Source organism: Lepisma saccharinum, chromosome 3 (genome assembly GCF_977018435.1).
Source record: "Lepisma saccharinum chromosome 3, izLepSacc3.1, whole genome shotgun sequence".
NCBI lineage: Eukaryota > Metazoa > Arthropoda > Insecta > Zygentoma > Lepismatidae > Lepisma > Lepisma saccharinum.
Genome location: NC_139231.1, coordinates 120924606 through 120939938, shown reverse-complemented (window position 1 = coordinate 120939938; position 15333 = coordinate 120924606). Strand labels below are relative to the sequence as shown.

General features: G+C 34.8%; 1 protein-coding gene across 1 annotated transcript; it reads right to left on the bottom strand.

Moving 5' to 3' along the window:
* Nucleotides 1–1134: 1134 nt before the first annotated feature.
* On the bottom strand, nucleotides 1135–14487 carry LOC145985377 (polyprenal reductase). The gene is made up of 6 exons (XM_083119336.1): nucleotides 13610–14487; nucleotides 9170–9318; nucleotides 6368–6559; nucleotides 4554–4685; nucleotides 4136–4299; nucleotides 1135–2383 (listed from the first exon to the last, which is right to left on the bottom strand). The coding sequence occupies exons 1-6, from the start codon at nucleotides 13798–13800 to the stop codon at nucleotides 2291–2293; spliced, it is 921 nt and encodes a 306-aa protein (XP_082975462.1). The 5' UTR covers nucleotides 13801–14487; the 3' UTR covers nucleotides 1135–2290.
* Between the last annotated feature and the right edge of the window lie 846 nt (nucleotides 14488–15333).

Genomic DNA, 15333 nt, shown 5'->3' with positions numbered 1-15333 from the left:
AAGTAAATCAATGTTCAAATATTGATATATTGGCACTTGCATGTTCTAGCATGATGAATGGAAAGTTTAAACATCGATGAGAATATTCATATTTATTGTAACACATGGTTTAAACCTGAATGAAATCAAGATTTCCTATTGCAGATTTGCCTAAGACATAAACCTAATGTTACCTTCATCAATTTTTGAATCTTTGGAAGCTAGTAAATATGTAAGATTTGTATTCATCCATAAAATATTATTTTTATGCAGCAGATGTGAGAACCAAATAAATAAACTGTCACATGATAATAACAATTCCTTAATAAAAATGTCCTTATTTAGCTGCTCTTCAGTTCCAGATCTAACTGTGAATAACAATGTTGTTTGTTGAATGATGGAAACTTTCCCTTAGCATGAAAACCAGTTGGGTTGATGGATTGTGGAACTATATATTTTTTTTCTGGGTGGGTGTGTGGGTTGAGTATGAGGGTGTCAATTGGGAAAGGGGTATGGTATATTATTAAACTATTCCATGCTAATCTAATACCATACCTAAACAGTTCACCTGGTGGGTGGGTAGTAGAAGGTGGGAAGACTTGTTACTTGAATATTGATTAGCTAAATTACTTGAAAAATACATTTCAAGTGTTTCTGAACACCTGATAACGTAAACTACAAATTTAGGGAAATTGTGAAGAAATGCTATCATTTTCTATTGGTGCATCCTGTTTTTACTATAAAAAAAAAGTATTCAATAAATATCTACCTTCAAGTTTGGTGCTTCATTCTTTAAAATGAGCCCATAATCGATGATTGCTTTTTAAAAAAATGGTGCAACAGCCTTTGTGATCCAGCATCTGCCAAAAGCTTTCTCTTCGCAACAATCATATTCTATGGGTTTAATTAAAATTCGTCATGAATGTTGGAGTTACAGTTCTACTTTCTATATCTGCAGTTTACCTTTCTCATCCCTACAAAATAGGCTGTGATCACAATTCTTTTTCCTGAAATATCAACAGAGTTACATGCATATGACATACTGTTTGTAGAACCCACAGTTAATATGAGTTATTATGAAACTGCAGTAATTCAGTCCAAATATTCATACATACCAGTATTCATTTAAAACAAAAGTATTAATACAAAAATACAAAAACAATTTATTACTATTGAGAGAAAAACAACATATACAAAAATTTTTATATATACGATACCCTAGGAACAATACATGATCCTAACAACATAGTAAAAAGGAACATATCATTTCATATCTTCATGAAACATTTGAATATATATGTATATTCATTACATTGTACCATAAAATTCAAATTACTAGCATTCCTGTATTCAAATAACAATGCAATTAAAACAGATACTGCAAAAAAATTATTTAATTATAATTAAACTCTTAATAATACAATAAGTATCAAAAGTCTTGTGATCTTTGGTCTGTATGTAGCTTTAATTCTGAGGGTAGAAAACCTCCATATCTTAAACCTGTTTATTATTTAAATGTATGACAAATATTTTTTTTAAAACATCCAATTGTATCATATGATTACAATTAACATTAGAGATCCATTGCATGTCATCATAAACATTACACATAATGTGCAGTTCCAGCAAAAGAAAATACTTTTGATGGTGTATCCATGTTTACATGAATATGGGTGCCTTACAAGACAAAATGCAGAAAAGTATGGTTTTGAATTCCATCTATTAAGATAGAAGATGATGATGAATAAAAAGAAATTAGCAAGTGTTATTTTTGCATATTTTTTTTGTTTATATTTCAGCTAGAAGTGTAAAAATAATGGAGGCACTGACAATACATAACCTATATCGTCACCAGACAGAAGCATATCTCAATTTTGAAAGCAATCACACCAATTATAAAACCATTTATTTGTTCGCAATAGCCTTCCAACACTTAACAAATTTTCTTTTCGGCTTTGTCCTAATTCCACAATACAACTAAAAATGAAAGAACTTTAGAAAATAACATACTTGTAGATATATCATTGATGGTTAATGGCAATGCATTTAATGAAACTTATCTCCATGAAATCAAGGTTCTTCTCTGTATTACTAAATACATTTTAATTATAGTTACAAAGTACTTATTGAAAGTAATTGCAAATCACATTGCAATGAAAAACATCTGATAAAATTTCTAAATGCATCAAGAAAAAACACAATGCATGTTTCACTATGGTTAATTAAAAGTAAAAATACATATAATCATCATGTCATAATATTTATGCAAAAAAAAATATATATTGCAGATTTTCTCTATGTGAATCATGAATTACAGAATGTAAGGGATTATTGCTTTTCTATTCGCTGGATAATCTTCAAATTTTTCCTTGTACCACTTGTGATTCATCAAGGCCACCTGAATCTGAGAAGTACAAAAAAGAAAATTAAACTAGTGATAATTTTAAATAATAATAAATGTAGATTAATATCTCAGGGAATTAAAAATATAGTAACACATTGACAGGGTGGCCACTCTAGGACGATGATAAAAAATTCACGCATAATTCCCGGTTTTCAAGGCAAACTTTCCAAAAATTCAAGCATACAAGCAGATGTTCTCTCTGCTTCAACCTTACGTATTACCACCTGTCACTACACATGCACACATACATATATTAACAATATAAGGTCTGTGTCATTCCAATGTATCCAAAAATTCTAATTCAATTCAATTAAACGGTATCTTGTACATTTAAAATATTGAATTTAAGGTGTAGAGTTTACATCTAGCATTTCAGACATGAAAAATATGTACAACCACAAGTCACAAATTTTACAGGATATACTAATCTATGAAAAATTGTTAATTGTATAATAATTTCAAAGTCAAATTTAACTAATCGACTTCAAGATAACTTATCTTGCAATAATCTTCCGTATGTCAGATAGATCGTTCTGCAAGGGACATTAACAAAGTAAACTAAACGTACTGAGAGAATTCTGTTTTATTTACCATGCAGCTTTATTTTCCTTCTCGATAAAAATAAAAGTTAAACTGTGAAAACTTAGCCTCAGGGCAATTACAAATATGTATATAATTCAATGGGATTTGGATGAATAAAAGTTGCAATTTTTCATGTCTACGGAGAAATATTCACGCATAATTCCCAGAACCAATAATTCATGCAGAATTCCTGGTGAGTAGCCACCCTAGTCTACAATTTCATAAAAACAAAATACCATGATTTTTCCACCTGAAAATCAGTAAATTTCCCTGGATTTCCAGACTGGTAGAAAGATGATTAATATACTTCAAGTTTTTTGTGGAGCTTGTTATTTTTTTATTCTTTAAATCAAGGCTGCTGAACCTATGGGCTGCATCCAAAGGAGTACATGGGAGGTGCAGCTGGGGCTACATGTCCCAAATTTTGAGAAAATAAAAATTTCCAAATGAAAACAGTAAAGAACTAAAAAAAAAAAAAAAAAAAAAAAGTGGTAAATGCAACACTACGTTAAAATCACCCCTGAGTACTATATTTATCTTGGAGTACAATTTTAATGGGATGTGCTCCAAATATACAAAATATTTTGTTGTATATACTGCTCTAGTAGAATGCATATATGTACTATCCACCATTACAATTCCATCCCTACTCCAAAAAAATAATAATAATAATAATAATAATCCTGTTATACTGGTCACATTTTTATATGGCCTACTTTATAAAACTAATTCCATTCTGAGGCACTATCTTTACTGAAAGAAAAATGGCTTGTGATCAGTTGCTCAAGTTTTGACTAGACCTGCAGATAAAAACATTTGGGCTTCCCTGATTTAAATACTCAATATGATATTTGGCAAATATTACTATGTCTCAATTTATATTTATTCCCAATTTTTTAAATCTTTCACTGCATGCGTCAAGCAAATAAAAGTACTGCAACATTAAAGTTGTAAACTTATCTGCATTATGCAATATCATTTTTGAAAACAAAACACTTTTAAAGTTCAGTGCTCAAAAACTTCTTGAAGTTAATTACAGTTTCTGGTCAAATCTAATATTAAATTATTACTACACCATTGACTTACAAAATTACATGTAAGGACTTAATCAATAACAATAATCAATTCACTATCAATCTATACACTCCACATATACTTGACTATACACACCTGATTTCCTACCACCCAGAATAATACAAACCACCAAGTTTGGTTATGGCTCAGAATAATGGTCAAAGCAATGTAAACAAGAACCTCAGCTAGATAGTGTGGTGCTGACACATACTCAAACCAATCTCCCCTCGGAATGGAATATTTGTAATTCACAGTTTTACCTGTAAATAAGGATAAATGATTTAGCAACAAGGTGATGCATTATTTTTAGCACTTTTAAATATACTCTAACAAGACAAGTGCAATGGTTACAGAAGGGAACAAATGAAAATGAATAAGAACTCGAGGCGAAAGAATTGATATAGATGATAGCTTCAGGTACCTGGGTTTTATCATAAGCAGTAACATGAGCTGCAGCCAGGAAGTTGAAGTTGAAATTAGCAACAGTTTGTAACTCGCAAATTATGCAACTCACCTGTTGCATCTTTCCTCAAGCCTGCTAATATGGATGCAGCTTTAAATTGATGATATGTAGCCCAGAAAAACAAAAGGATTGCCACAATATCAGCTGATGAGACTCCAGTTATGTCAATCACAGCCTTTCTTTCTATAAATCAGAAGAGAATCATGTAAAGATACAAATACATCATATTCAAATGCACAAATCACAATGTGATAACAACAATGGCCATTGGCACTAAATGCTGATTATATTGCAGTAATAATGAGAATTTACTAATCATATGGTGAAAATAAAGCACATTATAAAACTGAAGTGCATACTCAACTTCCATTGTACGAAGTTGATTTGTTTTCTAAAGGGTCTGTTACAATGTACACAGACAGAAGTACATTGTTGAAATTGCAGAGAATTGTTGAATTCAATTTTAAATCCACTTTATGAACAAATAGGCTAATTGGGACTGGACCTACAGTTTCAAGATCCGAACCAATGATCAGTGTGCCACCACCAGGTGAAATTACAGATAGAACATCATATTGAAATTATTAATTTCACTGTGGCAAGTAGAAATTTAACCTTTTAAAAATATATATAATACATTGGTGAAATATTTTCAGAAATAATGCTTACATTTTCCACACATTCACCATTTTACTTCAATGAGGTGACATATTATCAGACTTTGGCATGTGACAAAAGACATTTTATTGACACTGAACAAGATCAAAATTTCATTTCATGTAATTTTCTTACCAATGATAAATTCAAGATTTCAATTATTAGTAAATTAATTAGATCAAGAATACTTCAATGGACAAACTATCTGCCATGCATGACAAATGAAAGAAGATTTATAAGATTCTCATTGGGAAACCTAGAGGTAACAGAACTGTAGGAAGAAAATAAAGCTGAATTTAGTTCATTAAATACAAATTAGAATTTTGGTTAGGTGGATCCTCAGTCATGCAATGAAAGCTTTTCCAATTAAATCACTGATAATATTAACCTTGGGTCTGTGTATATAATCAGTGTAGGGGATGAAAGGGGCAATATCCCCCAACTAGGAAAAATTACGCATCTCCCCACCTAACAATTTCCACTTTGAGCACTGTGTACAATGTTAAGTATGGAATCACACACATTTTTCACACGAAAACATCACATAATAGTAGAATATCATGAATACATATGTGGAAAAACCTGAGGATAAAAGTTTGCCCACCCTCCCGCTTCGAGAATCTTTGAGTTCCAGCACACTGGACGGGTCACAGGTGGCGGATAGTGAAACCTCCCTCAGATATGAGGGGAAATCCAAATCAGCAGTCCCGGGCCGAGGCAGCAAGGCTATCAGGGTTTGGAGGGTGTCCAGTGGCATGGTCATACTCAGCAAATACCACAAATACCCATCGACAGCCTTGTGGGCCTGGAGGGATCCTGAAAGGCTAAGGGAGCAGGAACCTTAACAGAAAAGAAGGGTGTACCTGTGAACCCACAGGTGGCAGCCCCACCACCCAGGTGTAGGCTGTGACAGGCCCAATTAGTTGACAGCCGAAAACATAAAATATTCGGGAAAAGAAAGAAGCAAGCCAGACTGAAAATTGGAGACAACGCAGGCTACGAATAGGGACATTGAATATTGGAACACTGAAGAGACGAGTGGTGGAAGACCAGGAAAAAATGGAGAGGCTTGACTTCTATGCCGACCCAGGTAAAGGCAGGAAATGGCAAAGGATGATGATGAGTTTCAGCATCCTATCCTACACTGATTATCCATATTTGTATGTGCTCTTTCTCAATCATTCACACATTTTGTCTGCATAACTTACCTGAAGGAATAAATCCCTGTGAGTGCATAACACAAGCCATTAAAGTTCCAAAATAATGAAATATCCCCACTGAGTACTGAACCAGGTTCATCTTTGCTGATGAGAATACGCTTACAAATGCTGTTTCATACAAACGCTGATATATATGCACCGTTATCAGCAGTAATGCAATCATGGTTGAAGCAGCATTCACTGAAATATGAAAGAAAACAACACAATATATACAAAACTACATGCTCTCTCATCTAACCACTACAATTTGAACTAAATTTGTGTTGGTTATATTATAATTAGGGCTGTGCTGATACAGACGCCAATGTATTGGTACCGGCCCATACCAGTGGCATTGGTTGGAGTTTATTTGCAGATACTTTTCCAGCATTTTGGTCTTTCACAGTATCCTCAAAAATGCTGTGTGGCACTTTCGAAGAGTGTAATTATCCTGTAAATTATGGAAAATTCTAGTTTCTTTTGACTTTACACCAGTTTTGTCTAAAAAAAAAGATTTTTGTAATAACATATGTAATTTAATATTCTGATGTAATTCTCAAATATTTTAAAGCAAAACTCTTGGTAAATTGATGTATATTTAGAGTGGCATACTTACTAACATTAAAATATATTTTGAACAACTTTTAATTATTAGTTTTGAAGCATCTGAATTGGTGAGAGTATCGGCTCAGTCCTTATTATAATAAAATGAAGTCATACGCCTTCTTATGATATTTTAACTCTCTCACTGCAGAATTTTGGCACTCCGACAATTGCATAAATTTGTAAAAAAAAAAAAAAAGTATTCTGTAGTACTAATACGAATTCTTCCCCTATTCTTTGAAAAAGGGCCATAGCCGGGAGTTACCCTTGGTGTTAGATTTGATTGTTATTGAAGTGGATGCAGTGGTGTGCCCAAGGGGGTGGGGAGCAGCATGAAGGGGTTGGTAGGGCTCATAACCCTTCCTTTTGGTCCATCATAGAAGAAGAGAATGTTAAAAGTTGGGAAGATATCGAAATGAAGGCTGACTACTGAAGAAAAGTGCATGTACCCTCACCCTCTTTCGAAGATCTTGGGCACGCCAGTGAGCAGATAAATGATCCTTGTTGCCATTTCTGTTTACATACACATGGTGGCACACATTTTTTATTTGTTGAGAACCAAAACAAGTCATTTCCTTCGAAAATAGCTCAAATGACAAGAGACTAGATGGCAGCATATTCTGGTAATGCTTTGCTCGACACCAGCAGTGACGAGAATATTTGAAATCAACTGCAATTGCTTTCGTATGTTAGGCATATTGAAGCAAATTGACTGAAGTTGCTTCCTGCAGCGAGAGTTAAACAAATACAAGCTATTATATATTAGCTACCTTTTCTATCCATAATTTTCTGAATTTTTTTGGAAGAAACAATCACATCACTATGTCTCTGGGTTGTCCCATGCAATTGTGCAGCTTCATGAACATGAAACTTGTGATATTTGAGGCAAGGGGATATGGTAAATTCTTGAAGCTTTCCTGGCAGTGAATAATAAAAAGGATTTCTCAGAATATCAGCCTGGTGATTTCCGGATAGGCTTCCGATCTTTCGAGAGTGTGACGTTTGCTCTTGAAAGCCTATCCGGAAATCATCTTGCCGATATCCCAAGAAAACCTCTTTATGATGAATTGTCCTTGTACATCGAGCTGAGCTGGAGACCGAAACAAGACACAGGTCTCTTCACGATAGATGAGTAGGCCAACCACGGGCAGGTTGTGGGCCATGCAGACTAAAGTGTTTATATTAATGGCTTATGTCCTTTTAATTTATTTTTAAAATCTACTTTATACACAGCAAGGCTAATTGGGACTCGACCTACAGTTTAAAGTGGGATCCAAACCACTATGTGCCTCCACCGGGTATAACCCGGGACCCCTTCATTACAAGAAGACGACGCTACCACTTCGCCATCAGGGAGGGCCCCATCCTTTCAAAAATGGAACTTTTGACTAAGAGCTACAGGTTCTCTTAATCATTTCACATGAACTTCATCAGCATGGGAATTCAAATCTAAATACGATCCAATATCCATTTGATTAGTATTGGAGTCAAGTAGAGATTCTTCACAAATGTTAAATGATAATTAAGTTGCAAGGCCATTACCACAAAGTCAAGTGTGCTCGAGCAAGTCCATGCACACACTGTTATATTTTCTTTGTTTGCAAAAAACAAAAAAATAACAAAATATGTTTGAACACGCGAAAGTATGGGAAAACCATTATTTTTATGTTTAAATAAAAGATATAAGGCATGGATGAAAGGAGACACATACAAAATATACATTTTTAAGAACAACTGTTGCACATGTACTCCGTACGCAGTGCAAGTAGTGAAAGATTAACTAATAACATATCTGCAATGATAAAACTACAATTTTTCAAGTATTAATGTGATTTTTTATTAGAATTTAATAAAAAGCATTGCCAATGTTAACAAAAGTATGATAAGAATCTGGGAATGAACTGTATTCACAGTGCATCCTCTTCTGAGTGTACATCTCCGTAAGTAATTTTGCTGGCACCCATCGAAGAGAATGGTTCCATTTAAAGCAGGATGGGGAGGTGATAGCAATGTGAATTTGCAGAATGGATTCTTTTTATACTGCTCTAGAAATTTAATATTACTAACTCTCAGTGCACTTTGTTAGAATCCTTATCCAAAATCTAGTGCTCTTCATTTGAGTGAAAAACACTGTAAATAACAACTATACAAATGAATCACATTCAGTTTGACAAAATGTAAATACATACATACATATGTATGTCATACCTTGAACACTTCTGTCCCATATGTTTAGCACATCCATGGTCTTCACTAACCATGTAGGTGGTTGTCCTCCCAAAAAATAAATATCTAATGCCACGTACGTCACGAATGTTGAAAATATAGATCCAAAGATGTAAAAATGCTTGAACCAGCTGTAAATAGAACAATGTGCTGTTACTAAATTTCATTTGTGAAGCTACAGATAGCTATACTGAACATTAATCTAAAACATTTTAAAAATACATTCACAATAAAAATTACAATGTCTACCACAGATTTGGGTTATAGAAATTCTTTTCTCACGTTTCACAGGTAATGTCACTGTCAACATGGAATGCATCAAAAGTACTTTTGTGAAAGCATGTGCCACTTTTGATTTGTGAAATGTGCAGTTTTATACAAGTATTAGGAACTGGTTTTGTTTACACCTATTTTCAGATCTAGGCTAATCAGGTCTGGTGAGGATGAAACTAATGAAGGATTGTTCACAAGGGAAAAATAGCACCCAGGCTGGGAGTTGAATCTGGAGCCTCTAATGGTTAGCTCATGAATCCACCACTAAACTACCTCCAACGAAGACAACATAACCAGTGGTGTAGCAAGGAGTGGGTGACTGGCCGGGGCCTCGCATCCCATGGGGTTGATGTAAATTAAGGATAATTTTTGTGGACAATAAAATTAAAACATTGTTTTTATCTGGCTTTAAATTCTAGTTTAACATTATAATCTTTGTGAATATGTCAAATCAGAGGCGTAACATACAGGCCAAGCCCAAAAGGGACCCGAATTTTTTTTTTTTAAATTATTTTCGTATCTCTCATATGAAATGTTTACACAAGAATGGATGGTAGCTTGCTTGGACATTTTTATCCATTTATTCTTTTCTCGAATAAAAAGCACATTGTCTTGTCTTTTCTTCCTTCTCTTGACCTTGCACTCCCAATTTTAATGTTAACAATAAAGCACCTCCAACTTTCACAGAGCAAGGTGTGGGGCATTTAAATGCTTGTGTTGTTTTCAACTCAAGATAATATTAGCAATCCTTTCCTTCCTACAGTTTCAGATGCAGCGTTTGCCCTCTGTGACGAGTACGAAGATGATTTATCCTCCGAATTTCCTGATCAAGTTTTACATTTCAGGAATGTGTTTAAATCTGAAATCACCTCAACAACATCCATAAGTGCTTTGGCAACTTCTCCTTCATAACTCTACACTGGCTTCCAGTGTGCTCTGTACCACCTTCTGTTTGCTTCTTACTCTTCCAGTAACAGTCGCAACAGAACAACAACTTTTCTCAAAATTGAAACTTACGAAGAACCCCTGGTAAAATGTAGGTAAAATTTAGCACTCAGTAACCTCAACATTGACCATGAAAGGGCAAGATCTAATCACATTGTGAAGTAAAAGTTGTGATTCGCAGCCGAGAAGTCAGTCTTCTGTTAAGAGGGGAAGGGGAGAGTCTAAGTATTTATATTTTTTTTCTTTTTAAAACACAAATGTCAAAGAAGTATGAGTTGTAATCTATGAAGATTTCTTGTCCTTTTTTAGAGAAAAATATTTCCCTTCAAACTCCGGTGTCTACTCATTAAAAAAAATGTAGGTTATATTTAAATCATTCGCAGTTTGCATTTCTGATTTAAAAAAAAAAATGTTCAGTATATTTAAGGATATTTCAGATATGTCTTAGTGACTGAAGAACATCTTTAAAAGCATACTATTACTACTACTTTTAAATATGATAATCTGATTATGTATTCCTGAAGATTTTGTATAGTATCACACTGATTTTTCAAATTTAAAAGACGAATGCGGGCCTCGCGATATGTTGCTATGCACTGAACATAACTCAGTTAAAAATAATTTGTATACCAACACCAAAATATAGCCTAAGTTGCTGCACAGCAACATTTAACAAGAAGATATGTTACCAGTCTGTTATAGGGAAAACACATTTCACTAGTCCATTTCGTCTCTTTTCACATTCGTACTTACCTATTATGCATTGTGAAACATTATTTAAGGTGGGATTTTGCTTTTTTCACTGAAATAATTGTAATTTTCACATTACGAGTATCTATTGTTCGTTGCTTTTTCGCTTCTGTTACACGCAATATGGTGGGCAAATCTTGACTAGTGTTGTCTATCATCTGAGGTATGCAGTGTTTCAGACCATCTTAACCGAAAAATTCCTACGTTCGTGTTACATATTTTTTTTCCGGGTTCCAAAACCCCACGAACCATGCACGGATAGCCCCACGAACCATGCATGCATAGCCCCACACACCATAAACGCATAGCTCCACAAAGCCATTCATAAATAGCCCCACGAACCATTCACAGCAAGGTTAGGTTAGGTTCTGTTAGGTTAGGCAAACATAGTTGAAAATTGCCATTTTCTGGGAAAACAATGGCATCGTTGGAAACACTGACCGGGGGGTTACATCCTCGAATGCACGGAACATTTGGTTCACGTAGTCGAAGGTAATGGAGGCAAGAGTTTTGTGCATCGCAGACATTAATGTCGAAAAATACATGTTTTACCGGCCAAATAAATTGAACGAAGGGAGAAAACACTTCCACGACCTTTCAAAAGTCTACAGAAACTCAGTTCCGTAAGTACTTTCTCCTGTAAAATTGAAGAAATGTGATTACCTATAACAGACTGTTACCTGTACTGTTATTGCCTCATCCCTTCAAGGCAACAACAACAAAAATAATAGCATAGAAGGAACATAGCACACAAACATTGTTTGTTTATTTATAGACTTATAACAGTAAACAGATGACATGATTTGATTGTTAATTAAATTATAAACCTTTACAAATGTTACAAATTAAATTAAATTGTAAAAATAATTCACTGTTTACATAATTGTGTATTCCAAGCACTACCAACAAGCTGAAATCTCAATTTGATTTAGCAGTTTTCCAACAATAATTTACCCTGGTAACAGTATGGTATAGGGAAAACACATTTCTTCAAATTTACAGGAGAAACTACTTACAGAACTGAGTTTCTGTAGACTTTTGAAAGCTCGCGGAAGTGTTTTCTCCCTTCGTTCAACTTATTCGACTGGTAAATCATGTATTTTTCGACATTAATGTCTCTCCGATGCACAAAAGCTCTTCCCTCCATAACGTTCGACTACGTGAACCAAATGTTTTGTGCGTTCAATGACGTAACCCCCGGTCAGTGTTTCCAAACTCGCCATTGTTTTGCCAGAACATGTCAATTTTAATTATGTTTGCCTAACCTTACCTTGCGTACATGGTTCGTGGGGCTATTTATGATTGGTTTGTGGGGCTATTAGAATGGTTTGTGTGGCTATACGTGAATGGTGCGTGGGGCTACACGTGCATAGTTCGTGGGGCTATCCGTGCATGGTTCCTTGGGGTTTTCGAACCTGGAAAAAAATACAAAATGAGTAACATGAAAGTAGGAATTTTTCGGTGAAGAAGGTTGCAACACTGCAAACTTACGGTAATTGTTTACTATCCTTCGGACACCTATAACTACTTAGTTTCTTCAATTTTTGACATTCGTACTTACGTATCTGCTTCGAGGAACATTCCTGAAGGTGTATCAACGTTGTTTTGATTAAATTACAATTTTTCACATTACCAGTAAGTCTTTCTGATAGGCCTTTTCGCTTGCCTGAGACGAACTAACCTAACCTCGTGCCAATGGTTCGCAATTATTTCCAATTTCTAGATCCTGATACTAACACGACACCAAATTTTAACTATGTTTCCTAATCTAACAGAACTAACCTAACCACGCGCCGATGGTTTGCAATTATTTTCAATTTCTAGATCCTGATACTAACACGACACCAAATTTTAACTATGTTTCCTAACCTAACAGAACTAACCTATCCACGTGCCAATGGTTCGTGGGGCTCACTATTCTCCGTCGGAGAATTAATTTTCAACAAACAACATGAATTTCAGCTATGAAACATTCCCACATCACACAAAACACCTTCCCGATGTTCGACAATGCTACAGGAACTTATTACGGTAAATAGTTTCTTCTGTAAAAATAAATAAATGTGTCCGTAGGATAGTAAACAAGTACCGAAAAAGGTTTGATAAAACACATTTTAAGCTGCCAGATTATAACATGTTAAAAATCACCATGATCAGAGTTAAATACATAAAAAAAAAGATATGAATTTACACTGTACACTGTGGAAAAATCATGCATACTGTACACACACTTTCCATCAAAAAACACATATCTAGAAATATATAAAACTGCTGCATTTTAGAGGCGTGTTGCAGAATATGCTGATATTTTCCCCTTGTACTTAAATGAAAGTTGACATTGAAGAATTGATCGTTCTTCACTATATGTACGCTTAGTTCATACAATATCCTTTATCTCTCGAGATACACACACACACAGATATATATATGCTTCCGGTAATAACCAAATCTCACCTTTTTGGTACTTCGATTTTCCCCGCAATTTTAGATGTCGCTCCTTGGTATGCAAATTTTCCATATCTAAACCCTTGGACAACAGCTACAGGCAAATGCTTTTCAATACTTTTCGTATTAACCAAGCATCCGACTACAAAAACTGGTACAGTGAGAGTCAGAAATGCGATATCTAAAATTGTTATGTACATAATGAAATACCACTTTGATTCAAGGTTAAGGTTGTCCTACAACCGCACCATGCCACATCACATCTGTGTCACTTTTCCCAAGGATATACCACTGTACCCATCTGTGCGGATACTTTCCCCAGTGACAGCAATTCTTGGCGACAGAGTATAAAAACTTTCTCCAAAATCCATTTTCACGCGTGCACACACTGCATACACATTAGACACACAGAAAACAACTTAGTTTGCAACACTGATAGTATGCGCCCAGCGAAACAGACACGACTTTACGGGAATTTACTACGCAAAATGCAAGATGATGGCATTCATTACGTATCCAGTTGTGTTAAGAAACAACTGCAATATGTTTATCAATATTGCGATAATTAAATACTGTTAAAAAAATAACTCTTCAAATCACGCCAGCATGAAGACGTCACGAATAAGAAATTCTACATATACAGATATAAGGAAAATGTCGTTCGGCTAAATTTAATTTAAAATCAAATCACGATTATTTTATGAATTAGTATCACAGATCGAATCTGTTAATATGTTGCAATTTAATTTCGAATTCATAAAAACACCGTTCAGAAGCTATATGGTAGAACCGTAGAAGTAGAAGTTTACAAATAGTCAGCAACCGAGAACTGAACCATAGAGTAAACAAATAAATATTTATACATTCTATGGATGAATCATCTAACTCTATGGGTGCGTTCCAAAAGTCTTAACGAAACGAACGAATCGAACGAAAAGAACTGGCCTCGTGAACCTGGTGAAAGTAGTTATTGTGAAGACTTATGGAACGACATCGACAGTGTTTTTTTTTTGGTTGGAATATTTACAAATGGCGGACAACAGAAAAGCTGCTATATTACCAGCAATAAAATGTGCTGCAGATGTTATTCTTAATAACAATGAAGTACAGAATGAAAAAGAATCTGCAGCTGCATTAAAGTGTGCGTTTAAAATAAAAGACAGGAAAACGAAGAGACGACGTATAGAGAATTATGTAGAGGTAACTGTTCCCTTGTACAACGGTGACGATTTTCAGTCTCACTTTCGCATGTCACGAGAAACTTTTCAATTTCTGATTGAACTCCTAGCACCGAAAGTGATAAATATGTTTGGACGACCAAGGAGAGCTGTAGAAAAAATTTGCCTCTCATCACTGTGGGTTTTGGCAAACCAGGAGTGTTTCAGGTGAGAACAAATCTCCCCCTTTTTTTAAAGTAGATGTCGAAGTTCTATATATTTTATTTTAGTTTCTGATTTAGTTCCCTGGTAGCATAGAACACGTAATCAAATTAGATATATGTGACTAGGTGATATTAGGGTAAATATGCGATAACGCCCGGACACCTTAATTTCACCACTGGTACTTACCTATTTTGCCTTGCGGAACATTCTTTAAGGTGAAGTTATGCCTTTTTCCATAAAATACTGTCAACCTTTCATATTACGATTGATTATTTGTGTTACTTGTTCCGCTCCTGTAATAGACAATATGGTGTGCACTCGTAATGGATCATCGCGCATCATGACGTGCCA

What these genes read in the sequence shown, in the direction of transcription:
- LOC145985377 (XM_083119336.1), bottom strand. Translation starts at nt 13,800, where the DNA reads ATGTACATAACAATTTTAGATATCGCATTTCTGACTCTCACTGTACCA. An exon ending in CTTGAGGAAAGATGCAACAG is followed by an intron (nt 4,300 to 4,553) that starts GTGAGTTGCATA and finishes CCTTATTTACAG; the next exon opens with GTAAAACTGTGAATTACAAA. An exon ending in TCTGGGTGGTAGGAAATCAG is followed by an intron (nt 2,384 to 4,135) that starts GTGTGTATAGTC and finishes TGTACTTCTCAG; the next exon opens with ATTCAGGTGGCCTTGATGAA.